Raw genomic sequence first — 25,400 nt, 5'->3', positions numbered from 1 at the left:
TGAACATTCTGGAACAAACCTGGATCACTACTGTTGTAATTTATTTGAATAAATCAATATACACGATTTGGCAACTGTCAGGATTTAAATTTTGCATGTTTAGAGTGAAATTGGTCCCACCATGAAGCTGATACATGTACTTGTGTGTTTCGTTTTGCTTTCTTTCTTTCTCGCTCTCTCTCTCTTTCACACATGAAAGCAAAGGTGCCCAACCCCCACCCACCACCCTCCCACACACACACACACAGGCACACACACACACACAGGCACACACACACACACACACACACACACACACACACACACACACATGCACACACACGCACACACACAACACATATGCGCTTGCACCAGGGTACTCTTGTTGGAAATGTACATCCCTGATCACCGTAGGGACTGACCTAGTTCTGCAATTAAGTGTGAGGGAAACCCACATGCCTTAATCTCCTCCACGCTAAAACCCCAAATAACTCCCCCTGCTCCTAGGAGCCAGATCCCAGCCTCCAGAAAGGTCAGGGTGGACCTCGGGAGGGTTGACCTTTGAGCGCTGCTTCAGGTCTACTTCCTGTCTGCAGAGCATGACGCGGTCGATGGAGTTGTGTACCGTACACCAATAAGTCCCAGGATCCCACAGAGCCACACGCACTGCGCTACATGTAAAATACTGTTTGTTTATCGTTGTGACATTCATTACATTAATCATAATTCAGTTTCCACATCAGTGTGAATGTGCCAGAGTTAGCTAATGAGCTCATTTTTATCTGTAGTCCCTAACCTGCATGTCTTTGGACTGTGGGAGGAAACCGGAGTACCTGGAGGAAACCCACGCGGACACAGGGAGAACATGCACACTTTACACAGACACAGGGAGAACATGCACACTCCACACAGACACGGTGGAGAACATGTAAACTCCACACAGACACGGGGAGAACATGTAAACTCCACACAGACACGGTGGAGAACATGTAAACTCCACACAGACACGGTGGAGAACATGTAAACTCCACACAGACACGGTGGAGAACATGTAAACTCCACACAGACACGGGGAGAACATGCACACTCCACACAGACACTGGGAGAACATGCAAAACATGGAGAACTCGATACAGAATGCCCGGCCGGGGCTCGAACCCAGGACCTTCTTGTCGTGAGGCAGCAGTGTTACCCACTGTGGCACCATGCCACCCACCTTCGGCTCCTCTGGAGGAGGCACACGGGAGGTAAAGTGTAGTGCGTTGCCGGACATCGAGGATGTCGACCCTCAAGAAAGTCCTGAAGTCCTGATGGTCATTACGAACAAAGAGGGGGATAATAGAACCATGTCATGGTGGTCGTTCATTAGTGGAGGGGATCTCTCAGTTCTTCGGATGCCCTACCCTGTGTGACACCACATTCCAGGCAGCTCAGCTCTCCCAGAACTTATGGCAGCCTGCTGGATCTGAGCCTCGGCTCCCGAACACCTGCGGACTATGTAAAATACCCTGTAAATGTTTCACTTTCGTGGAACGTGTCTGTTTTACTAAAGCCCCCCCCTCCCCTGTAAGATTTGTCTGTGCCACTTGCTGGAATGGAAAGGCACTGTTGAATTGAAATAAGGGCGGCATGTAGCGTAGTGGTTAAGGTAAATGACTGGGACAGGCAAGGTCAGTGGTTCTAATCCCGGTGTAGCCACAATAAGATCCACAGAGCGGTTGGGCCCTTAACCCTGCATTGCTCCAGGGGAGGATTGTCTCCTGCTTAGTCTAATCAACTGTACGTCCCTCTGGATAAGAGCGTCTGCCAACTGCCATTAATGTAATGTAATGTAATGAAATCTCCTAAGAGATTGTGCATAGCCCTCCTAAAAGAGTGAGCACTGTCCCAGTCCTGTTTTTATGAAGCACATCAGCAAATGCCCAAAGAGCAGGTTCCTGAAGAGGAAGTGGCCACGTCTCAGTCTGCAGCGTGCGCATGAATCAGCGCGAGCTCCGCGGAGACATGTAACCACCTCCATCCCAAAATATGTGCCTGGAAAATATAAACATTAGCATGCGGAGCGCATTACTCCCGAACGCAGAGCCGTGAAGTGTTTTCCTCCGCTCCTCCGAGTTATAAAATAACGGTTTGAAAATGGGAACATAATTGTGTGGGTTCTGCAGCTGGTCATCCCTCCCGCGAGTGTGAACTGCCGGCGACGTTAAATGTTTTTTTCCCCCACGCTCGCGCCCCCCCCCTGCATTGTCCGCACGCGAAGGGGTCTCGCGTTTTATCAGAATGTAAATTGCCATAGCAACTCCACATTGTTGCGCGGGGGAAAAAGGTGCAGGTTTGTGTGAAAGTGTAGAAAGCGGCTTCTCTCCGAGATTGCCAGGAAGTCCGCACAATGCAATCAAATTATCTTCCTGCGCGTTTGGGAGTGAATCAAAATCGAAATCTGAAATGCTAATGCGCCTTCGCGCTCTTATCCTTTCATGCCCGAGACGCCCTCCTCGATTTTAAACTTTCTCCCGCCGGCTTTTGTTTGGCGGTAATTCGGCGGGGATGTGTGTGAAGGCCGCGTGGCGCTGGCCCTCGGCGGGGTGTTTAAGGGGAAAGGGGGGTTTGAATAGGGAACTTAATCACTGTTGCAAACACCAATAAACGGGCGCAGCGGAGCGTAGAGGCTCCGTTTGATTAAGTCTGTGGGCGGAGCCGGGTGGGGGGGTGGGGGGGTGGGGACAGCCAACCAGGTGACAGCTCTGATGAAGGCGGTGCCGTTTGACGGTATAGTCACACAGCGCGTGCATCGCCCGTAAATAAGGCTGCTTTAAAAAACAAGCCTCTTTCCCCGGTGCAAATGGGAAAGCGCAGGGGCGGTGAAGGGTTGTCTGTGGTGTCGGGCGCAAAATAAACGGTTGTGGAGCCCGTGAAGCCGCCTTGAATGCGCGCTCCATTTTGTCAACTGGTTTCAACGCAGTTCAGTCTGCCGCCTTCGTAGGAGGTAAAACGAAAAAAAGGGAAAGGCGTGTGGAAACTTAAGAATCGACGTTCGAGGCCAAGAAGAGGAATTCTGTTTTGTATCCATAGCAACAGGGCAGTTAATCTCATTACAGCGCCCTGGCTGTGTTAATGATGAGCTCTGGGAGAGGAGCGAAGCTTCACCGGGGTAGCGGGCCCGCACTGCTTCAGGTGGAGATCAGAACTGAGGCTAATGAACATTCAAAAATAGTGCTCTCCACTCACCCTGCCTCAATCTCGCAGGAATCGAACACGCTGTCCGACATTCGGGGGCGACGTGGCTCAGGCGGTAAGAGCAGTCGTCTGGCAGTCGGAGGGTTGCCGGTTCGATTCCCCCGCCCGGGCTGTGTCGAAGTGTCCCTGAGCAAGACGCCCAACCCCCAAATGCTCCTGGTTGGTGCCTTGCATGGCAGCCAATCGCCATCGGTGTGTGAGTGGTGAATGAGAAGCATCAATTGTACAGCGCTTTGGATAAAGGCGCTATATAAATGCCAACCATTTACCATTTACACTGTGAATATGTGCTGAATATACACTCAGCGTGCACTTTATTAGGTATTAGACATATTTATTTAGACTTATTAAGTCTTCTGCTGCTGTAGCCTGTCCACTTTGAGGTTTGGCGCATTGTGTGCTCAGAGATGCTCTTCTGCACACCACTGTTGTGGTTATTTGCATTATTTGTGGTTGTCTGGCCCTTCTCTCTGGCCTCTCTCATTAACAACTAGTTTTTGCCCACAGAACCGCCGTTGTTTTGAGTTTTTTGAGCGTCTTCATCACGTCTGCATGCTTTTGTGCATTTAGTTGCTGCCACATGATTGGCTGATTAAATATTTGCATTAACAAGCCAGTGTACAGGTCTACCAAATAAAGCAGTCACTGAGTGTGTATATATATATATATATATAAAATATTGCAATATGACAGAAATAATCAGGATATTTCCCGGTACGCTATGAAATCTTTGGCAAATAGGAGTCATTTCCATTTGTTTCACAGGGAACGTGCGCTTTTGCATAGTACATTCTGCGTAATTAGAAAAGAAAAGAAATAAAGAAAAAGCATCGAGTTTGGAGGTTGAATTAGGAATTAACTGAGCAGGCGTGTGTGAAGTGTGGGGCGGCCTGTAGTGTAGTGGTTAAGGTGAATGACTGGGACGCACAAGGTCGGTGGTTCTAATCCCGGTGTAGCCACAATAAGATCCGCACAGCCGTTGGGCCCTTGAGCAAGGCCCTTAACCCTGCATTGCTCCAGGGGAGGATTGTCTCCTGCTTAGTCTAATCAACTGTACGTCGCTCTGGATAAGAGCGTCTGCCAAATGCCAATAATGTAATGTAATGTAATTAACTGACTGCTGTTGGCTAACGACAGACAGCTCTAAAGCTGAAAGCAGGGATATCCAGTCCTGCGCCGTGGGGATCCCCATCCCCTGGTCCTCAGCTCTGGAGGCCAGCGGTCGAGTCCATCTCACGGCCGACTTAAATCAGCACGGCTTTAGACTGCATGAAGGGGATATAGAAAAGAAAATTATGCGTGAAACTTACTTGTGGGCTTAGCGATTTAATGTATGTGTTACAGATGATTTCCCCTTCGTCCATTCTCTCCCGCTTATCAATCGATTATGGGGGGAAGTTCACCCGGCTCCTGGCAGCTCATTTGAATGACTCTAATGAAAGCCGGCGAGTGTAAGCCGCTCCGTGGTCAGGGAGTTATTATTATTCTGCAGAAAATTACGCGGGCTTTGAAAGGGCCTTGTGGATTAACGGTGTCGCCGCTGTGGAGGGGGGGGGGTGGTCGTGTGGGGCTGGAGGCGTGCGGCCTAGGCCTCTGACCGGGGGGGGCTGGAGGACCCTGCGTTCCCTGGCCTGTGGAGATATCACTGAGCGGTGGTCCGCAGCCAGGAACGCCTGAGTATGGGCGATGGTTTAAAAGGTACGGTCGGCTGTAAATTATACACTGGCCGTTTCTCAAATCGAATCGAATGTGTATGTACGTATAAACGGTAAATGCCTGCATTTATATAGCGCCTTTACCCGAAGTGCTGTACAATTGATGCTTCTCATTCACACACCAACGGCGATTGGCTGCCATGCGAGGCACCAACCAGCTCGTCAGGAGTGTTTTGGGGGTTAGGTGTCTTGCTCAGGGACACTTCGACACACCCAGGGCGGGATCGAACCGGCAACCCTCCGACAGCCAGACGACTGCTCTTACCGCCTGAGCCAATGCCGCCCCATGTATATAGCAGATTTAATAAAAAAAGGTGGTCACAATGTGCATTACAGTCATGCAGGTCATAATCATGGCCTACATCCCTCACTTGGGTGACAGTAGCCAGAAACACTTAGTAGTAGATGATCCATCTGGATCTACCCAACAGTACTTGAGTTAGTACAGGGTAGAACCAGCCTCAGCAGAGGAAATGTATTCTCTGGCTGGCTGAGGGTGCAGGCTCATAGTGACCAACATGGTCAATCAGATACAAGTTTTCAAATTGGTCTGAATCAGTCTCAAACAATACATGGAATTCAGAGACAACAGAGATGAAGCAAGTTCCCGGTCAGTCTGAATGAGTGTCGGGACCGGCTAAATCGGGAGATATTGATGGAGAAAGACGGGGAAGCTGAGCGAAACAGAAGTTGTTTACCGTTGTTGCGGCGCGGTGTGTACGTATATGTCACCGTGGGCCGTGTGCTCTCCTCTGCACACGCTCCAGTAGAGTCGGAGATGTTATCCTCTTTCTCGGGCTGTACTTTTCCATCTTCACCCCAGCACTGGGGGCTTCCCGCGCCCCCTCAGACTGCACATTCATTAGACGGCGGCAGCTCAGCTCCTTAAAGGATAAGGTATAGATGTCATCGAGGGAAATGGGGGGAAAAAATATATATATATATACTCCGTGAACTGATGACTAATGAGCGGTTGGAAAGATAGGAAAGTTGGGACTGCTTATAGAATGAGCCCTGGGGGCGTTGTGCGATCGGGGATCGTGGGATCGTTCGGAAAAAGTTAAATTGCAAAAAGAGGGGGCAGCAGCAGAAGGGACGACTCGGAGTGTTCATCGGCAGCCGAAACCCCCGCCGCGGTCTCTCTGATAGACATTACACGTCGAAAGTAAAGGTAAATAATTGATTCGGGCGAGACGTGCGCTCCTGGTGTGCAGGTCCCTCGCGTCTGTGTGAGAGAGCACTGGATCGGGGCTTCAGCTGAACACAGGGCCGGGGGTTTTGACGACGCCACTCTTAAAGCCAGCGGTGCCGGTCCGGCTCGCGGTTGCCGAGTCGATTTGGAAAGGCTGCGGCCTGTGGATCAGCGCCGTACAGGGATTTAGAAAGGCTGACTCTCTGAGATCTGTGGCGTCAGCCGTTTTTGTGTGTTTTTGGGCGCGACGGTGCGTGCGATGGTTCAGAGTGTAATGAGAGGGGGGGGGGGGGGGCTAGACAGATGGAGAGGGGGGGGAGAAAGAGAGAGAGAGAGAGGGAAAGAGACAGAAATAGAGAGAGAGAGGGGTACACAGGGAGATATAAAAACAGTGAGATGGAGGTGGAGAAATAAACAGAGGGAGACAGAGAGGAAGAAAGAGGGGGAGAGGAAGAGAGATGAAGACTGAGAGAAAGGAGAGGGAGAGAGATTAGCGAGATAAAGGGAATTGTAATCCTTTTTTTCGGTACTCCACATGCTGCGGATTAAAAGGCTGTTGATGACAGCAGTGTGTGTGTTTTTGTGTGTGTTTTGATGAAAACAGTTTGTTTTCTGTGTGTGTGTGTGTGTGTGTGTGTTGATGACAGCGGTGTGTGTGTTTTTGTGTGTGTTTTGATGAAAACAGTTTGTTTTCTGTGTGTGTGTGTTGTGGAAAGCAGTGTGCGTGTGTGTGTGTGTGTGTGTGTGTATGTAGGAGTGTGTGTGTGTGTTGATGGAAGCTGTGTGTGTGTGTGTGTTGAGGAAAGCAGTGTGTGTGTGTGTGTGTATGTTGAGGAAAGCAGTGTGTGTGTGTGTGGGGTTTGGTTCAGGACTGCCCCAGCATGCCTTGCCCTCCCGCCTGCTGTATGCATCATCAGGTGTGATGCGGCTTTTCATTCCGCTCTCCCCAGGTGTAGGTTTGGCGTTCTTCACGCTGCCACAGGGAGTCACACACACACACACACACACACACACAGCCCACAGGCTCTGACGCAGACCCTGTTTGGCTGACACACCGACACACCTTCCGTATGTAGGCCCCCTTGTTTCTCAGCTTGAGGTTTTTTCATTTCTCAACATTTTCACGAAGCCGGTCTGTGATTGCTAGCAGACTATATGTGCGTTCTTGTCAAGTGTCTGTCAACCTCAAAGACGCTATGATGGAAATCTGAATGCATTTCTCAGCATAGCTTTTAATTATCTAGCTGACGGTCATCAATAAATCAATCAAGCCCTCCTTTCTGCTGCAAACCGTCACCTCTGACGAGCACAGAGAAGTGAATGTGCTTTATGTATTTACCTTGTTCATGCTGGTAAATATATCAAGCGCTCCGAACAACTTCAGCTGTCTCTATGGTGAATGAAGGTACCAGAAGTGATGCAAATACTTTTCAAATCAAGGATACGCACTGCAAAAACGATCAAATCAACCCATTGTTTGTTTGTGTGTGAAGCAGAAATGTTTAACAGTGTTTCTTAGTGAAATAACAACATAGACACAGTGAATACGGCCCTCATTGTTTTGATAGCTAAGAGCTTGGGCTCATTTAAGTTTTATTTATTTTTTTGGATTGACTTCAAGCTATCTAACCTGCATAATAGCCCAGAATGTATTGCATATTAAACTAGGAAATCACCCCATTGATCATTCTTTAAACCCATTTATGTATGAGTAAATAAATAGCAGGTTTAATGAATCAAGTATGAAATGCATTTTGAAAGGAATGAAAGAGCACGGCCCTCCATTAGAAAGCGTTGCGGAAGGAAAGGGAGCTTTCTCCACTGTTAAATCATTTAAATTCTGACTACGCAAACCTTCCAGAATAAGATACGGAATAACAGGAAACGGTAGGTTTCTCAGTGAAGTTATCAGTGTACCAGAGAGGCCGTGGTTTCCTGGGTCATTGCGATAAAAAATGAACATCAGAACATTTCTACATTTACCCAAATCTATATGCAATGGCCTTGTAGATAATAGTAGTACATATAAAGAGTTTATCAATAACAAAGTCTTGTTGATGAGCAGTTAGTCGTAGCATATCATTCCATGAGATAAAAAAAATAAAAATAAATTGTGTGGTACAGTTTGTTGCAATATGTCTGGATTAAAGAGCAGCTTTGGGAGAAGAAATAACAAATGCAACCACATACAGTATACGTATGGTGGTACATATGTATATTTAATTTTGGTGCTAGAATAGATATACTTTTCGTTCTTCGCGAATTGACTTTTTCACATGCGATGACCGTATGGCACCAATGTACCTGCATGTGGGATTGGGCTGAGGTTGTGCTGGGTTGTGGGAGAGGGTGTGTGAGTATGTGCGTACCAGGTTCTGGGTGCACACACACACACACACACACACACACACACACAAGGTTTCACAGTGTGTTGTCTCTTCCGTCCGTGAGTCATCTCAGACAAGCACTGCCCACTTTACACTTGCATTATTAAACAAGGAAGGGAGCTGCGAAAGTCGCTCTTTAGACAAACAAAGTATGCGGCATGTCCGTATATTCAGCCAAAACGTACCCTTTATTCCGCATACAAACAATACTTTTTTTTCTGTAAAGCGAGCTAAATGTGGTTATTACTGAACTAAATAGAGATACCAAAAATCATTTTCCGCCTCACAGCAAGGAGGTCCTGGGTTCGAATCCCGGTTCGGCCGGGGCCTCTCTGTGCGGAGTTTGCATGTTCTCCCCGTGTTTGCGTGGGTTTCCTCCGGGTACTCCGGTTTCCTCCCACAGTCCAAAGACATGCAGGTTACGCTGATTGGAGAGTCTAAATTGCCCGTGGGTATGCGTGTGTGAGTGAATGGTGTGTGTGCCCTGTGATGGACTGGCGACCTGTCCGGGGTGTATTCCTACCTTTCGCCCAATGTATGCTGGGATAGGCTCCAGCGACCCTGTTCAGGATAAGCGGGTTAGGATAATGAATGAATGAATTAATTAATTAATGAAAATCATTTTCAGTTACATGTACGCAGAAGTTAAAATCTCTCAGCTGATTCCGGGCCTACAGTGTCCGGCCTTCCACCGTGATGTGAAAACATTCCTTGTCACAGCTGCATCTGCGCTGTGCCGTCTCCCCCCTTTCATTGGTGTGTGGAACCATGAAGGCTATTTATGTATTTTTTTCATTGGTTGACTGATTGTGACCAATGAAGAGCTGATCCTAGCCAATTCCCATCTCAAATGGCCAATCAGCTGCAACCACAAACACATGCGGTGTTGATTCGGGATGGTGCAGAAATCCACGGTTCTGCTCCAAAATGTCTGCTGTTGCCAGTTGCCTCTTTTCACCCTATTCAACTGAACTCTCATTACATTACATTACATTACATTATATTAATGGCATTTGGCAGATGCTCTTATCCAGAGCGACATACAGTTGATTCGACTAAGCAGGAGACAGTCCTCCCCTGGAGCAATTCAGGGTTAAGGGCCTTTCTCAAGGGCCCAACGGCTGTGCGGATCTTATTGTGGCTACACCGGGGATCCACCACCGACCTTGAGGGTCCCAGTCATGTTCCTTAACCACTACGCTACAGGCCCACACATTACATTACATTAATGGCATTTGGCAGACGCTCTTATCCAGAGTGACGTACAGTTGATTAGACTAAGCAGGAGACAACCCCCCCCTGGAGCTCGAGGCTCACCCAGGCACCGCTGTGCGATCTATCCGACAGCCCCATGTGCCTTTTACGCAGAAACACACGCGTGCTAACCTGTCAGATTAAATACGACGGACATCAAAGATGACTTCAGCAGGAACCCAGCCATGGATGCTGATGGCAGTGTGCAAGGCCTGTTGAGAATGTGACACGCTTACTTGAATTTAAACTTGAAATGCTCCACAAATTCCCATCCGTGATTTATGCTGTCTGTGTGCTGCCTCTCCCTGCGCTATATGTCTCCGCAGTTGCGCATGGGGACCCAGGGAGGGAGTCTCTAAACTTGACAGCTTTAAAATTGCACACCTGGGCCTAGATGATGAAGCCGCATTTAAAATGCTAATATTGTTATTATCTGTAAAGTGTCACACTGATTTATACCGGTGCCAACCTTGCACTGCTGAACAATGCCAGAGAACCGTTTTTTCTTTTTATGCATAATCATTTTCTAACACAGATGCGTTGGGCCTGTTGAGTTAGGGGACCACTGTTCTTTGTCCTATAAATTTCTCGTGGACTCAAGTCTACTTCAAGCACTGATTATTTCACTGTAGAGCAATTTAAGAACAGCCCTGGTGATGGACTACTCGGTTATGTTAGCAGACCTGAGAAGACTGAGTGAAACGTGTGGGTGCATACAGCACAACATACATCAAACATAGGGCACCCACGCCTCTTCGTGCCCTCGTTCCTTTTTCAGTCGAGACATAAGTTTTAGGTAATAGGTAACAATAGGTAATTTTGGACTTCTAACGGTCAAGAGAGGAAGTGCAGCAACGTACACCCTCAAACCACAACACGATTGATCTCTCTCCCTTCGTGTTGGTCCGTCAAGTGTATATTTTGAAACCCGAATTTAAGGACTATAAACACAGGCAGAAGATGAGTCAACATGTCAGTGAGCCTTTTTCAACGATAGGAAGGGATTTTCAGTGGTCTTGTAACAATGTTTTAACACAAAAATCTTACGTATTTGTACCTTTAGGTTTGTGTCACTTTAGAAGTACGGGGGTGATCATCATTCGAGCACAGATTCTTCTGCCGTAGACTAATTCGCCCTCCTACTTTACAGCGAGCCGAATTGTGTGGACACGGGGACGTGTATATCTGAGGTGCCCACACCTTTCTTATTGTTTCACAGCTGGATGAGCTGCAGTGGCCACAGGGGGAGCTAGAGGTGCCCAGCTCGGTGTGCAGCCTGCCCTGCCGGACGGGGCAGAGGAAGAAGATGGTGAAAGGCATGCCCTGCTGCTGGCACTGTGAGCCGTGCGACGGCTACCAGTACCAGCACGACGAGACGTCCTGCAAGCTGTGCGCCTTCGACATGCGGCCCAACCCCAACCGCACGGGCTGCCAGCCCATCCCCATCGTCAAGCTGGAGTGGCACTCGCCCTGGGCCGTCATCCCCGTCTTCCTGGCCATGCTGGGCATCGTGGCCACCATCTTCGTCATGGCCACCTTCATCCGCTACAACGACACGCCCATCGTGCGCGCCTCGGGCCGCGAGCTGAGCTACGTGCTGCTGACGGGCATCTTCCTCTGCTACATCATCACCTTCCTCATGATCGCCAAGCCCGACGTGGCGGTGTGCTCCTTCCGCCGCATCTTCCTGGGCCTGGGCATGTGCATCAGCTACGCCGCGCTGCTCACCAAGACCAACCGCATCTACCGCATCTTCGAGCAGGGCAAGCAGTCGGTCACCGCGCCCCGCCTCATCAGCCCCACCTCCCAGCTGGCCATCACCTCCAGCCTGATCTCCGTGCAGCTGCTGGGGGTGTTCATCTGGTTCGGGGTGGACCCGCCCAACACCATCGTGGACTACGACGAGCAGAAGACCATGAACCCCGACCAGGCGCGCGGCGTGCTGAAGTGCGACATCACGGACCTGCAGATCATCTGCTCGCTGGGCTACAGCATCCTGCTGATGGTCACGTGCACCGTGTACGCCATCAAGACGCGCGGCGTGCCCGAGAACTTCAACGAGGCCAAGCCCATCGGCTTCACCATGTACACCACCTGCATCGTCTGGCTGGCCTTCATCCCCATCTTCTTCGGCACCGCGCAGTCCGCCGAGAAGGTAGGGGCCCCGTCTGATCAATCAATCAATCAATCTGAGTCAATCAATCAATCGGTTTTCATTTGTGTAGCGCTTTTAACAAAGGGGCTTTGTCACAAAGCAGCTTTGCAGATCACCGGCCCACAAGAGTACACCTAGGGCAACAGTGGCAAGGGAAAACTCCCTGAGCTGAACCTGACTCAGTGGGGGAACCCATCTGCCACTGGTTGACACCGGTTTGTTATGAAAACGGTTGTAAATATAAACAGATGAATTGTAGTACATAAATGTCTGAATTAATTAAGTCCTAGCAGAAACTATGTTCTGAAGTCCTCTAGAAATTGGGCTGATTGTGACGATCTCTGTGTTAAATGGCAGGATACAAGAATTGTGAATCTCCATAATTCTTTGCATAACGCTATGCATATGCGTACACACACACACAAACACAACGGGCGTGTTAACTCAGAGGGCCATTGTCTGCTAGTTTTTCTTGCATTTTTTCAGAACATGGGCACTTAATTTAGGCCATTGATTGGATAAAGCAGCCCACACACCTCGTTTCCCTGGTCCAAACCGGCTGCTGATTAAAAGAGATGAATTTGTAGGCCCTGCAGCCCTCAGGGAGGTCAGTTTGACAGGCTCGGGTTAAAGGGATTAAAACTGTTAGGATGCACACTGGACGAAGGTAATGCGCTTTCCTCAGGGCTGCTGAAAAATACACACCGGACTGATTATTTTGCCTGTTGCAAATAAAAGTGCTTCTTTCAGCTCAGCTTCCATTTCCAAGTAGAGGTATTTTGCGAGTATCGTATACTGTTCGCGTTTTAACCCTGGCTTTTGTAGCTACCACACACCACCAGATATACCTATGATTAGATACCGGTGAGCTGGATCCCTTTCCTTTGTATTCAAATTCATGTTATTTGTAAAAAAAAAAATTTTAACACAAAAGAATGGGAGCCATCTCATCAGTATCTAATCACAAAGGGAATTCAATTTCTGGTCCGGGGTCAAGAATGTAAATTAATTCCCCCGAAAATGTTTTTTTTTTTTTTCAGTTTATTTATTTATTTAGAGCATTTTTTTCTCCTTCCTGTTCAGAACTGGCTCATGATCACGAAGGTGCTTTCTCCTTCCTGTTCAGAACTGGCTCATGATCACGAAGGTGCTTTCTCCTTCCTGTTCAGAACTGGCTCATGATCACGAAGGTGCTTTCTCCTTCCTGTTCAGAACTGGCTCATGATCACGAAGGTGCTTTCTCCTTCCTGTTCAGAACTGGCTCATGATCACGAAGGTGCTTTCTCCTTCCTGGTCACCCTCACCACCAGCACCGCTCTCATCTCACTATTCTTTGTGATTATATTCAGCGAACAATACAACACCTGCTCTCTTCACTCCACTCAAGTCTCCTGTCAGCTTTATGTGGATAGCTGGCCGGAGGATTACACCCAAAACACGTCCCCGCCGGTCTTATTGAGATGAATTAAACACCCATTCTCCAATGAAGGGCTTTTCACTGTAGGATTGTCACTCTTTTGTCCGAGAAATGTAACGCTTTTGTGTTCTTGCCGCCAAATAAGAGATGTACACTGTGTGTGCCCGTATGAACAACAGACACACACGTATGCGCACAAGCAAGCGCACACACACACACACACACACAGACACACAGACACACACACGTATGCGCAGAAGAAAGCACACACACACCCACACACACACACACACATACAGACAGACACACACACACAGAGACAGACACACAGCCACACACACACACACACACACACACACACACAGACAGACAGACAGACACATACACAGACAGACACACATACACACACACACACACACACACACACAGACAGACACACACACACTGCAGGCGACGTACAGGAAACTGCGGGGGAATGTGGCCGAGATGTTTCTGGAACACACCGGCCCAGGCTGTGGCGCTAGCCGGGTTAGCGGCGGCTCATTTGCGGAGCTCCAGACTAAAGATGATGTACAGCCTTGGGTGGGACACGGGCTCATTATGTGGGAGACGGCGGGGCGGGGCGGGGAGGCCTGACGTCAGCCCTGCGCTCAGCTGAGTGCGACTGAGCCTCTCTGGCCTCTGGGGCTTGTCATCACATACCTGGCCCGGCGTAGGGCTGCATACTGATGAACAGAGCGGAGGCTCACCCCCTGACTGCGGCCCGCCTGTGTGTCAGGATCTCCATTTCAGAGCGCAGAAACAAATACAGGGTGCAGAGTCTCTCTTTCGCCTGAATACAGAGTCAGACGCTTTCTCTCTCTCACCAGAATACAGAGTCAGACATTATTTATCTCTCTCTCTCTATCTCTCTTTGCATCTCTACCTCTATCTTTATCTCTCTCTCGCTCTCTCACTCACTCGCTCGCTCACTTGAATACTCGCATGCATGGTCACGCACACAGATAGGTATGCACACGCCAAAAAGGACTACTCGACTCTGACAAAGATACGTTCTCTGCCTTTTTATAATAATATTCTGCAAACAGCAAATGGACATTTACCAAAGCCCTGGACGTGCAGCGTCTTTAACTGGACGGAACATCCCCGGCCAGATTTCGACTTCAGACATTTAAGCGGTGAACACGGAGCTTTGTGGTTGAGTATCAAAAGTGAATTTTCTAGTATTTTCAGCCATCACAGATGCACAGCGGGATCCAAAGGATTTAGATTTGATATTGCGGGGAAAGAAATGTTGATGAAAGTACTGTCTGGCCTCTAATGTGCTGTTATTGGGGCGGTTATGCTGCCTGTCCCATGGGCCTTAGCGGTGATTGGTCTGTTGTCACTGCTGGTGATGAAAGCAGCAGTTTCACCCCGAGGAAATCTGTCTAATGAGATTACTTCTTCTATGAAATGCAAATGCGGCATGGAGGGGACAGAGACAGCGCTCTGCAGGAACGGTACCAGAGTCCTCTTTTAGACCTGTGCGATCCCGTATATGGTGTGGCACTCATAAACGTTACAAGCCTCCGCAACAACCGTCCTTACGCTCGTGGCTAATGGAGACGTACATTTCCGGGAAGTAATTACAGCGGCCGTTAAAATGAAATTCACGCGCAGGGGGGTTGTTGTGTTACTCTGATTTATTCTGGGGAAGGAGCGCTCTGCCGCGGGTGTATCCCCGTGGAGCACTGTTACGTCTCTCCATCTCTGCGATGCCCGGTGCCAGGCAGTTGCCAGGCAGCGGGAGGAAAGCTCCATCAATCCGACGCCGTTGGCAGGACCGGCCCAGGGAGCTGGGCCGGAATACGCACGGGGCTCCGGGGCGCTGCGCTGGGGCAGAACAGGGCCGAGGGGGCAGAACAGGGCCGAGGGGGCAGAACAGGGCCGAGGGGGCAGAACAGGGCCGAGAGCGCAGCCTTAGACCGGGGCAGCCGGCTGAAGGCCCAGCCGGGGCACACGGGATGAACAGCCAGCGGAGCAGTGGTAGGACCTGACAGGAGGTGGGCCTCTCTGGAGCCGGAGAGCTATGCTAATGCGGTTCAGCAAGGTCAGGCGAAAAAAGGCTCTGAAATTAAATCTCACACGCTCCCTTTACGCTTGCCGAATCAGGGGAGGGGGACCGAGTGATATTCGCCAATGCTAATACATACTTTAACGGTGCGTGCGTTTTACTGCATCCCTTTATGCACGTGCGGGTGGGTGAGTACGTGTGCGTGTGTGTGTGAGTGTGTGTGTGAGTGTGTGTGTGTGTGTGAGTGTGTGTGTGTGTGTGTGTGTGTGTGTGTGTGTGTGTGTGTGGTTTTATTTCTGCCCGCCTTGTCAGACACCGAGGAGGAGCCGTAATGGTTTTACCTGTCTCTCCGAGTCGGCCGTTCCCCATCTCCAGTGACCTGTGAAACAGCTGCCTGTGCTGGGAGCTCTGTGTTTAATAACACTACAGCCAGAGCAGGACTCTGTGTGTAATAACACTACAGCCAGAGCAGGACTCTGTGCTGGGAGCTCTGTGTTTAATAACACTACAGCCAGAGCAGGACTCTGTGTGTAATAACACTACAGCCAGAGCAGGACTCTGTGCTGGGAGCTCTGTGTGTAATAACACTACAGCCAGAGCAGGACTCTGTGTTTAATAACACTACAGCCAGAGCAGGACTCTGTGTGTAATAACACTACAGCCAGAGCAGGACTCTGTGTGTAATAACACTACAGCCAGAGCAGGACTCTGTGTTTAATAACACTACAGCCAGAGCAGGACTCTGTGTTTAATAACACTACAGCCAGAGCAGGACTCTGTGTGTAATAACACTACAGCCAGATCAGGACTCTGTGTTTAATCACACTACAGCCAGAGCAGGACTCTGTGTGTAATAACACTACAGCCAGATCAGGACTCTGTGTTTAATAACACTACAGCCAGAGCAGGACTCTGTGTTTAATAACACTACAGCCAGAGCAGGACTCTGTGTATCACACTACAGCCAGATCAGGAACAGGACCCCCCGGTCTGCGTGTAGGAACAGCAGGACCCTCCAGTCAGGCAGACCCCCTGCCTCGCCCATCCCCGTTAAAATATCCATTCTGTTTCATGCTGTATTCATACATTCATATACCCGTCTCTTCCCTCCTGACACCTTGTGTCCGAGTCATTCAGCAAAGACTAATGACTTGAGCTATATCTGACCACGCCATTAATCACTCGGTCTTGTGATACCACTGCGGGCCAAAATTTTAAAAAGCGAAATTATCCTGCCTCACCGGAGAAGAGCAGATGCATTCCGTTCCACACACCTCCCGTCCCCACCTACCTACCTATCTGAAACAAAGCCAAGAGTCTAACTTTAGTTTGACTCTGACATAGACTCTTTTTTTAATAGCTGGGAAATGATCGTTTGTGGTGAATTCTAAGGAGAAAATCTTCAGACTACTGATCAGTCTATCCCAATCATAACATCCCTATCTTTATTATATGGGTTGTCACCCCCTACCCCCCCCCCCCCCCCATAACTTACACCATTGCAGCGGACCATCTACCAGCAAAAGCTGCACATAATCCCACATTACGGCCTATATCATAGTTTTTTTGTGTTTTTTTGTGAAGAGAATGAAAGATTGTAGCTGAACAGGCCTGAATATTGAGTGAATATGAAGTTAAACTAAGTACAGGCGTCCTTAGTGCTCTCCACTCTCTGGCAGAGTCAGTGAGTATCACTCAGTCCTCAGAAGCCCCCGGAAGCGGGGGGGTGGGAAGGGGGGGGGGGGACTGGATTCAACATGCAGGGCCCATGCAGGCAGACAGCAGGCGCCGAATCGACCCGGCTGATTGGCTAATACGCCGTGATGTACGCAGGGGCCACGGCAAGCGGCGCTGCTCTTTCCCCGGGACGCGGGGCGGATAGAGGTGCTGCTCTTTCCCCGGGGCGCGGCGGATAGAGGCGCTGCTCTTTCCCCGGGCTGCGGCGGATAGAGGCGCTGCTCTTTCCCCGGGACGCGGCGGATAGAGGCGCTGCTCTTTCCCCGGGACGCGGCGGATAGAGGTGCTGCTCTTTCCCCGGGACGCGGCAGATAGAGGCGCTGCTCTTTCCCCGGGACGCGGGGCTGCTCTTTCCCCGGGACGCGGCAGATAGGGGCGCTGCTCTTTCCCCGGGACGCGGCGGATAGCGGCGGATAGCAGTGAATAGCGGCGGATAGCGGTGGATAGCAGTGAATAGCGGCGGATAGAGGTGCTGCTCTTTCCCCGGGACGCGGCGGATAGAGGCGCTGCTCTTTCCCCGGGACGCGGCGGATAGAGGTGCTGCTCTTTCCCCGGGACGCGGCAGATAGAGGTGCTGCTCTTTCCCCGGGACACGGACACGGTGGATAGCGGAGCTGCTCTTTCCCCGGGACGCGGCGGATAGAGGCGCTGCTCTTTCCCCGGGACGAGGCGGATAGAGGTGCTGCTCTTTCCCCGGGGCGCGGCGGATAGAGGCGCTGCTCTTTCCCCGGGCTGCGGCGGATAGAGGCGCTGCTCTTTCCCCGGGGAGCGGGACGCGGTGGATAGAGGTGCTGCTCTTTCCCCGGGACGCGGCGGATAGAGGCGCTGCTCTTTCCCCGGGACGCGGCGGATAGAGGTGCTGCTCTTTCCCCGGGACGCGGCAGATAGAGGTGCTGCTCTTTCCCCGGGACACGGACACGGCGGATAGCGGAGCTGCTCTTTCCCCGGGACGCGGCGGATAGAGGCGCTGCTCTTTCCCCGGGACGAGGCGGATAGAGGTGCTGCTCTTTCCCTGGGACGCGGCAGATAGAGGCGCTGCTCTTTCCCCGGGACGCGGGGCTGCTCTTTCCCCGGGACGCGGCGGATAGGGGCGCTGCTCTTTCCCAGGGACGCGGCGGATAGCGGCGGATAGCAGTGAATAGCGGCGGATAGCGGCGGATAGCGGCGGATAGCGGTGGATAGCGGTGGATAGCGGTGGATAGCGGTGGATAGCGGCGGATAGCGGCGGATAGCGGCGGATAGCGGCGGATAGCGGCGGATAGCGGTGGATAGCGGCGGATAGCGGCGGATAGCGGCGAATAGCGGTGGATAGCGGTGGATAGCGGTGGATAGCGGTGGATAGCGGTGGATAGCAGTGGATAGCGGCGGATAGCAGTGGATAGCGGCGGATAGCGGTGGATAGCGGCGGATAGCGGCGGAGCACGATCCCCGCCCTGCCTCCAGCATTTCAAAGGGTTCACGGGCGCCATTTTACCCTCAGCCAGAAAGCCCGTGGAATTACAGAAGAATGGCGTGACTCGCGTTCAGGAGGGGGGGTTGGGGGGGGAGGGAGGGGAATAATTAAATAATGAAAAGAGACGCCCCCCCCCCCCCCCCCCCTCTGTGGAACGAGGGGGATTTGGGATAAGGAGCTGCTTTTTGGCAGGAGATGCTGAAGTCATCAGCAGAATGGTTCCTATATACAGTGCACTGCTGCCAATTACGTTTTTACTTGATAGGATTGTAGCATTTTTTTAGTACACTTTAAATTACAAAAATGTATTGCAGTAAAAACATTTATTTTTTATTTTTATGTGGAGTGCAAAAGCATATTTAAGAATAAATAGTAAATTAGCACCTGCTCTCCTGATTGCCTTATTTAAACTGGCACACTTGTTAATTATGCCGAAAATAAAAAAATTAAATTAAATAAATAAACAGACTAAATGCAGTGCGTAGCTGAAGGATTTAGGATTTAGATATATATCTGAAGCCTTATTTATGCAACAGACCTGGCTGTAGGCCTTTCAATGGAGTTCATCTTCTGACTGGCTCTAGATCCCCTATCACAAGCGTTAAGAAACTGATCGATCAGACCCAGTGCCACTCAATGCAGTTCTTGACGGGCTGCGATTAAACCAACATTCATCCTCAAATCTGACCAACAATTAAAAGTAAGACGGATTCATTTCTTCGTCACAAACACACTTTTCGCAAAAACTTAACTCGCCCCTCCGAGTTTGAGAAGAAGCGCGATCCTTGTGTTTACTTTCTAAGCCGAGTTAAGGACACGAGTCGACTCCCGCGCTCTGTCACATTTCCTCTAACGCTGTAAACAAAGATAGCGTCCTATTTTCCCCCCGAAACTCATCTCGCCCTATAATACCCAAAACGGCACACAAACAACCCCCGGAGAAGGGGGGATTTAAGGAGAGGAGTTATCGGGCGAGGAGGAGCCGCGCTCCGGCCTTGACTGTGCCCGTGGCTGCAGTGAGCTGCGTGCTAAGCAGAGCGCCTCCCTGCAGGGCTGCCTGCCTGTCTGTCAGTCGCACGGTGCTGCACGACGGGCTAATGGCGGTGTGGCGCCGCTGTTTACCGCGCCGGGAGTCAAAGGCGGGCTGCGGATCCCTTTCCCGTGTATTTTTTGTTTTGCATCGTGGATTCTGTGCCTGCCGCCACAGTCCTCTGACGAGCTACGCAGATGGGAGACTTCCCCCCCCCCCCCCCCCCCACCACCACCACCACCACGCCAATCTCCGTGTAAATCTTTCAGAGGCAGCACAGACTTTCCCTGTTTGTCATCATGACAATTTCTATGGCAACTGACAGAGAGAGAGAAAGAAAGAGAGAGAGAGAGAGAGAGAGAGAGAGAGATGCTATTTACTTTACAAAATTGATTGGATTTTGTGTAAATTTAGAACATTTATGAAAAATGCTTCAAACACAAGATGATGATAAATGTTGTTGAGATTTCCTTTCTGCTTGGTAGAGCGAGCCTTTTGGTCATTTATTTATATTTTTACTTGTATATTGTTGGTGCTATAAGAGCAGGACCTAACAACAACAGTGTCAACCTGTCAACCTTTCAAATATCTGTTACGGCTTATAACATATTGTGAAATCAACAAATTAGGAATACTCAACAGTACTAAACAGCCAGATATTCAATTTTAATCCCCGGTAACCTGGTAAACATGGGCAGAGCAATGCAGGCTACATCATGGAATCATAACTGATTTCTACATTTTACTCAGGCAGTTAATTGTATTCTCATTGGAAGCACATAAACCATATATTAGAACACTGAATGCAGAGCAGGTTCTTGTCAATTGCTTTGGTGTGTGACCAGGTCTATGTCGAGTATGGATATGGAGATGCATTGCTGATCCTCCTCTCTGTCTGTACCCTAGGCATCTGTAATGTCCGTGTGGCCTACTTTCCTCTGTCTGTATCGTCTGTAATGTCTGTGTGTGGCCTACTTTCCCCTGTCTGTACCGTAGGTGTCTGTAATGTCCGTGTGTGGCCTACTTTCCTCTGTCTGTATGGTCTGTAATGTCTGAGTGTGGCTTCTCCTCTCTGTCTGTACCGTAGGCATCTGTAATGTCTGTGTGTGGCCTACTTTCCTCTGTCTGTATCGTCTGTAATGTTTGTGTGTGGCCTACTTTCCCCTGTCTGTACCGTAGGTGTCTGTAATGTCCGTGTGTGGCCTACTTTCCTCTGTCTGTATGGTCTGTAATGTCTGAGTGTGGCTTCTCCTCTCTGTCTGTACCGTAGGCATCTGTAATGTCTGTGTGTGGCCTACTTTCCTCTGTCTGTATGGTCTGTAATGTCTGTGTGTGGCTTCTCCTCTCTGGCTGTACCGTAGGCATCTGTAATGTCCGTGTGTGGCCTACTTTCCTCAGTCTGTATCGTCTGTAATGTTTGTGTGTGGCCTACTTTCCCCTGTCTGTACCGTAGGTGTCTGTAATGTCTGTGCGTGGTCTACTTTCCTCTGTCTGTACCGTAGGTGTCTGTAATGTCCGTGTGTGGCCTACTGTCCTCTGTCCGTACCGTGCGTAATGTCCGTGTGGCCTACTTTCCTGCGGCAGGCTGGGAGGCGTTGCGGCTGAGGGGGTCTGACAGCAGGTCTTTAGCCGAGGGAGACCCCCGGGCTTCTCCATTACCCGCAGTCCCGCGCGGGCGCTCACGCTACGCGCGCAGAGGCATCATCCGCGGGGTGAGGGGGCCGTGAGTCCCCCGACTCTCCCGCCCGTGTGGCACCGCTCACAGGCCCCCCTCACCCCCACACACCCCCCTCACCCTCCTCTCTTCACACCTCAGTGCTCAGACAAGACAGGACCGCGGCTCTCACACGCTGACCTTTGACCCGCGCCGTGAGGCTGTGGCAGAACATCCGTATCGCGCGCCTTCGGAAACCGAAGTGGCTTCATCCGGAAATTTCGGTCTTAAAACTTACAGGATAAGACGAGAAAAAAAATAAAGTGAAAACTTACATTTCTGAAATGTAATTGTATTTTTAATTTGACTAAGCATTAACACGAGTAGAGGATACAGATCAATGTTTATTGGATCCTGGCCATTGTTGTTGGCAGGCTAATTGTCTATTATTTACAACAATACCTTGCTATGCGCAGTTAAGTATACAGTATTGAATGCATTAAGATTAAGTAGATTCAGACAACTGCTCAGACTCCGGCTAGGATACCATCTAATTACAATACAGATAGCTGTGCCATTATTGCTTTGCATATTTTGTTGGACCCAAGATGCACCTTGCTATTTGTGGCATGGGACGCATTTAGGCAGCATATCCTGCGGTACGTTTTCTTCATCGCAATCATTGGACACTCACACTGACAACGTTATTAGGTAGATCTGTACACCAGCTTGTTAATGCAACTGTGTAATCAGCTAATCATGTGGCAGCAACTAAATGCATAAAAGCATGTAGACATAGTCAAGAGGTTCAGCTGTTTTCGCAGACCATATGTCAGAATGGGGAAGAAATGTGATCTAAGTGACTTTGACTGTGGAATGATTGTTGGTGGCAGACAGGGTGGATTGAGTATCTCAGAAACTGCTCTGACCTACAAACTGGGATTTTCACGCACAACACGTCTTTAGAGTTTGCAGAGAATGATGCGAAAAACAAAAAAATATCCAGTGAGCAGCAGTTATGCAGGCAAAAACACTAATGAGAGAGGTCAGAGGAGAAGGGCGAGACTGGTCAAAGCTGATGGAAGGTGACAGTACAGACAAATAACCACACATTACAACAGTGGTATGCAGAAGAGCATCTCTGAGCACACAACACGTCAAACCTGTAAGTGGACAGGCTACAGGAGCAGAAGTCTAAAAAATAATTCTAAAAAATACCTCATAAAGTGCTCACGGAGTGCACATTAGTGGCATTGAGTCAGGTAAACGCCAGTCTGACTTTGACAGATGGAGGAATAGAAACTTGACATGTTACTGAAGGCACTTACAGGGTAGCATAACACAAACTTTAACATGCGTATAAACAAGAGAAACCTCCGAGTTTGCCTTAAAGTGGGAGAGGGAAGGAGGAAGGGGGAGGGAGAGAGAGAGAGATACAGAGAGAGAGAGGGGGAGAGAAATAGATAGGGAGAGAGAGAGAGAGAATGCAAGCTTACCAAGGGCCTGAAGACATGTTATGATTATACATTCTAAGTAATACTATAATGGTGTGATTTGGGGAAAATACTTTAATTAGTACCTTATAAACACTGCTTTCACAGGCTTTTTTACCACAGCCATTGGGCTGTCACAACAAATTGCTCAAAGAAAGACTTTGAAGAGCGTGGCGGCTTTCCGTGCGTTGAAGCTCAGCGGGTATGATTTACAGCGTAGAGTCTGCGATGAAACGCACTGAGAGGGTGGTGTTTAAAACTGAGTATCTAAGTATCTCTCTCTCTCCCTCTCTCTTTCTCTCTCTCTCTGTTTCTCTCATTCTCTCCGTTTCTCTCCCTCTCTCTCTGCCTCTCTCTCTCCCTCTCCATCTCTCTCCCTCCCTCTCCATCCCTCCATCTCTCCCTCCCTCTCGCTCTCTCTCGCCCTCTCCCCCTCTCCATCCCTTCATCTCTCTCCCTCCCTCTCGCTCTCTCTCTCCCTCTCTTTATCTCTCTCTATCCCTCCTTCTCTCTCCCTCCCTCTCGCTCTTCTCTCTTGCTCTCTCTCTCTCTTTCCCTCCCTCCCTCTCTCCCTGGGCCAGGCTGTGTGTACTTGTCTGAGAGATCATGTGATCAAAGTGTCAGGTTAAGGGGATGAAGGAGTTTGGCCTCCTTCCTTCCTATTTTAGCCTGTTTTTAGGTGTTAGGAATCATTTGTTTTTCATAAAAGACAATCAAAGTCAAAGTCTCTCCCTCTCCCTCTCTCTCACTCACTACTGTTGTTTGACTTGATAAATAAAGTTTGGCTAAAGGGGTAGCTTTGGTTTGTGGTTGGTGTGTGGTTGGTTCTTGGCACTGTCACATCGTTATACAGGAAATAAAATAAATTCCCAGTTTGGCTGTGATGGCTAGCTGTGAGAAAATGATAGCCAGAGCATGAAAGTAGATAATATAGCTGAATAGCTACTGGATAGCTACTGCATTTTACAGCACCTGCTATTGCCAATCGTCAACATGAAGGGGTATTACATTATCTAAAAATGTAAGGGGTTTCTAACATCCTTTTTTTAAAGTATTAATTATTATTTTACATTCATTCTGTTAACTGATCACCAAGCCCAGTCTAGGAACATCAATAGACGATTAGCCATCTGCCCAACTGCAACAACACAGCAAGTCCTGTATTCGGTTACAGTAATGGTCTTTCATACTTCTTAAGTATGTTTCTAGTTTCCAATTTGAGTGATTACTCCACATGTGAAAGTGTTTCCCGAAGAAAAACCAAAACATTTGTTTTGAAATGTAATTAATAATTTAAAAGCCTAAAAGAAATCCGTATTGGAATAATATAAAGTATAATTGGATACTCGTATTTAACATGAATTAATCACAGAAAATACATGATTAACATTATGGAAGATGAGACATGACCCTAATGCCCTGTCTACAAGGAATGTATCTACACACATACAAAAAAAAAACTGGATTAAAATGGTGGCTTAACATCGAATGTCAACAAATGAATCCATGTACAACATGGAGCAATACATGTACAAAATGCCAAGCATTTACAACGTGGAGCACTGCATATACTGAATCCCAATTAGAGTGTCCTTAAAATATCTTCTTTTGTTCATGAATTCTCTCTCTCTCTATTAATTCTTTATCACTGCCTTTAATATTAAAGTTAAAAATAAAGTAAATAAACAAACCACCAGTGCGTTAAGGATTTATTCCACCCACACACATAAAAACATCAATTTGAAATTAGAACAGTTGTCTCTTATGCCTGCGTAACAAATTATGGCATTTGTAGGTTCGCACAAAAATATCTGGTTTTACCAAGCTGTACGGTTCTCAGTAGATGTTGAACCTTGATTTTCACAGAAAATACATAACATAAATAGAGTGCGTTCCATGTGAGAGATGCTGGAAAGGGCATTTGATGATTGAAGTGGATTAGCGCAGGAGACTGTGTGCAAGGTCCAAGTGGCAATTTAAAATTCCCGTGAGAAAACAGCAACATGCTGTAACAAATATAGTAATACAGTGTGAGGTGAAAGAACCAAACCTACTTACACTTTACAGTTTTATGAATAGGCTGCTTGTGTTTGTCCATACACTATAAATACACAATGCAATATAATACACAAGTTAACTCACTTTTTTTATCGTTGCTGTCATGGTTTTCCTGCTCATTTTCCAGGCAGTATAGTTTTTCAGGCTCACACATGCAGATTGCTGCCTTGGTTAATTGGTTTCCAGGTGCAGTCGAATTACTGACCAATTATCTCTTATTGGTAGGCGGGCCCTACCCTATTTAAGACTCATTGCCCCTCTGCTCTGTGCTTGAGTGTTACGTTGTGTTTCAGACACTGAGCCAGGTAGAGGTAGCCTCCAAGGCTGGTATTTCATTAGAGAATTAAAGGTGTGTTACCCCGTATTTGGGTAACCGCATCAGGTTTTCTTAATTATTTTCTTTCATCTATTAAGTCAAAGTAGTCTCTTGTACAAGGTTTTTGGTACTATTTTAGTTGGCATTTCGCCTGGGAGTTTTCTGTCCTGTTATCCGTTTTCCCCCTTTCTCCTCTAGTGGTTCTCCTAGATTATATTGGGTAGAACCCTAGACTATATTAGTGGTTATCACATGTTCTGGTGGTAA

General features: G+C 48.8%; 1 protein-coding gene and 1 long non-coding RNA gene across 3 annotated transcripts in view; one reads left to right on the top strand and one right to left on the bottom strand.

Moving 5' to 3' along the window:
• Positions 1–24,993, bottom strand: part of LOC133109738 (uncharacterized) — a 31,424-nt gene extending 6,431 nt beyond the window's left edge. Inside the window, exons 1-2 of the long non-coding RNA XR_009704786.1 lie at positions 24,902–24,993; positions 5,630–5,815 (exon numbers count right to left, since the gene is read on the bottom strand). This is a non-coding gene — a long non-coding RNA (uncharacterized LOC133109738). The remainder of the gene's footprint in view (positions 1–5,629; positions 5,816–24,901) is intronic.
• The window catches only part of LOC133109737 (metabotropic glutamate receptor 7), a 212,547-nt gene that overhangs the window by 170,211 nt on the left and 16,936 nt on the right, over positions 1–25,400 (top strand). For both annotated transcript variants that reach the window (XM_061219273.1, XM_061219274.1), the window contains exon 8: positions 10,984–11,919. In XM_061219273.1, coding sequence (XP_061075257.1) covers positions 10,984–11,919 — 936 coding nt within the window. The remainder of the gene's footprint in view (positions 1–10,983; positions 11,920–25,400) is intronic.

This window comes from Conger conger, chromosome 14, assembly GCF_963514075.1.
Source record: "Conger conger chromosome 14, fConCon1.1, whole genome shotgun sequence".
Lineage (NCBI taxonomy): Eukaryota > Metazoa > Chordata > Actinopteri > Anguilliformes > Congridae > Conger > Conger conger.
Note: the sequence above shows the minus strand (reverse complement) of the source record. Positions and strands in the feature narration are given on the sequence as shown.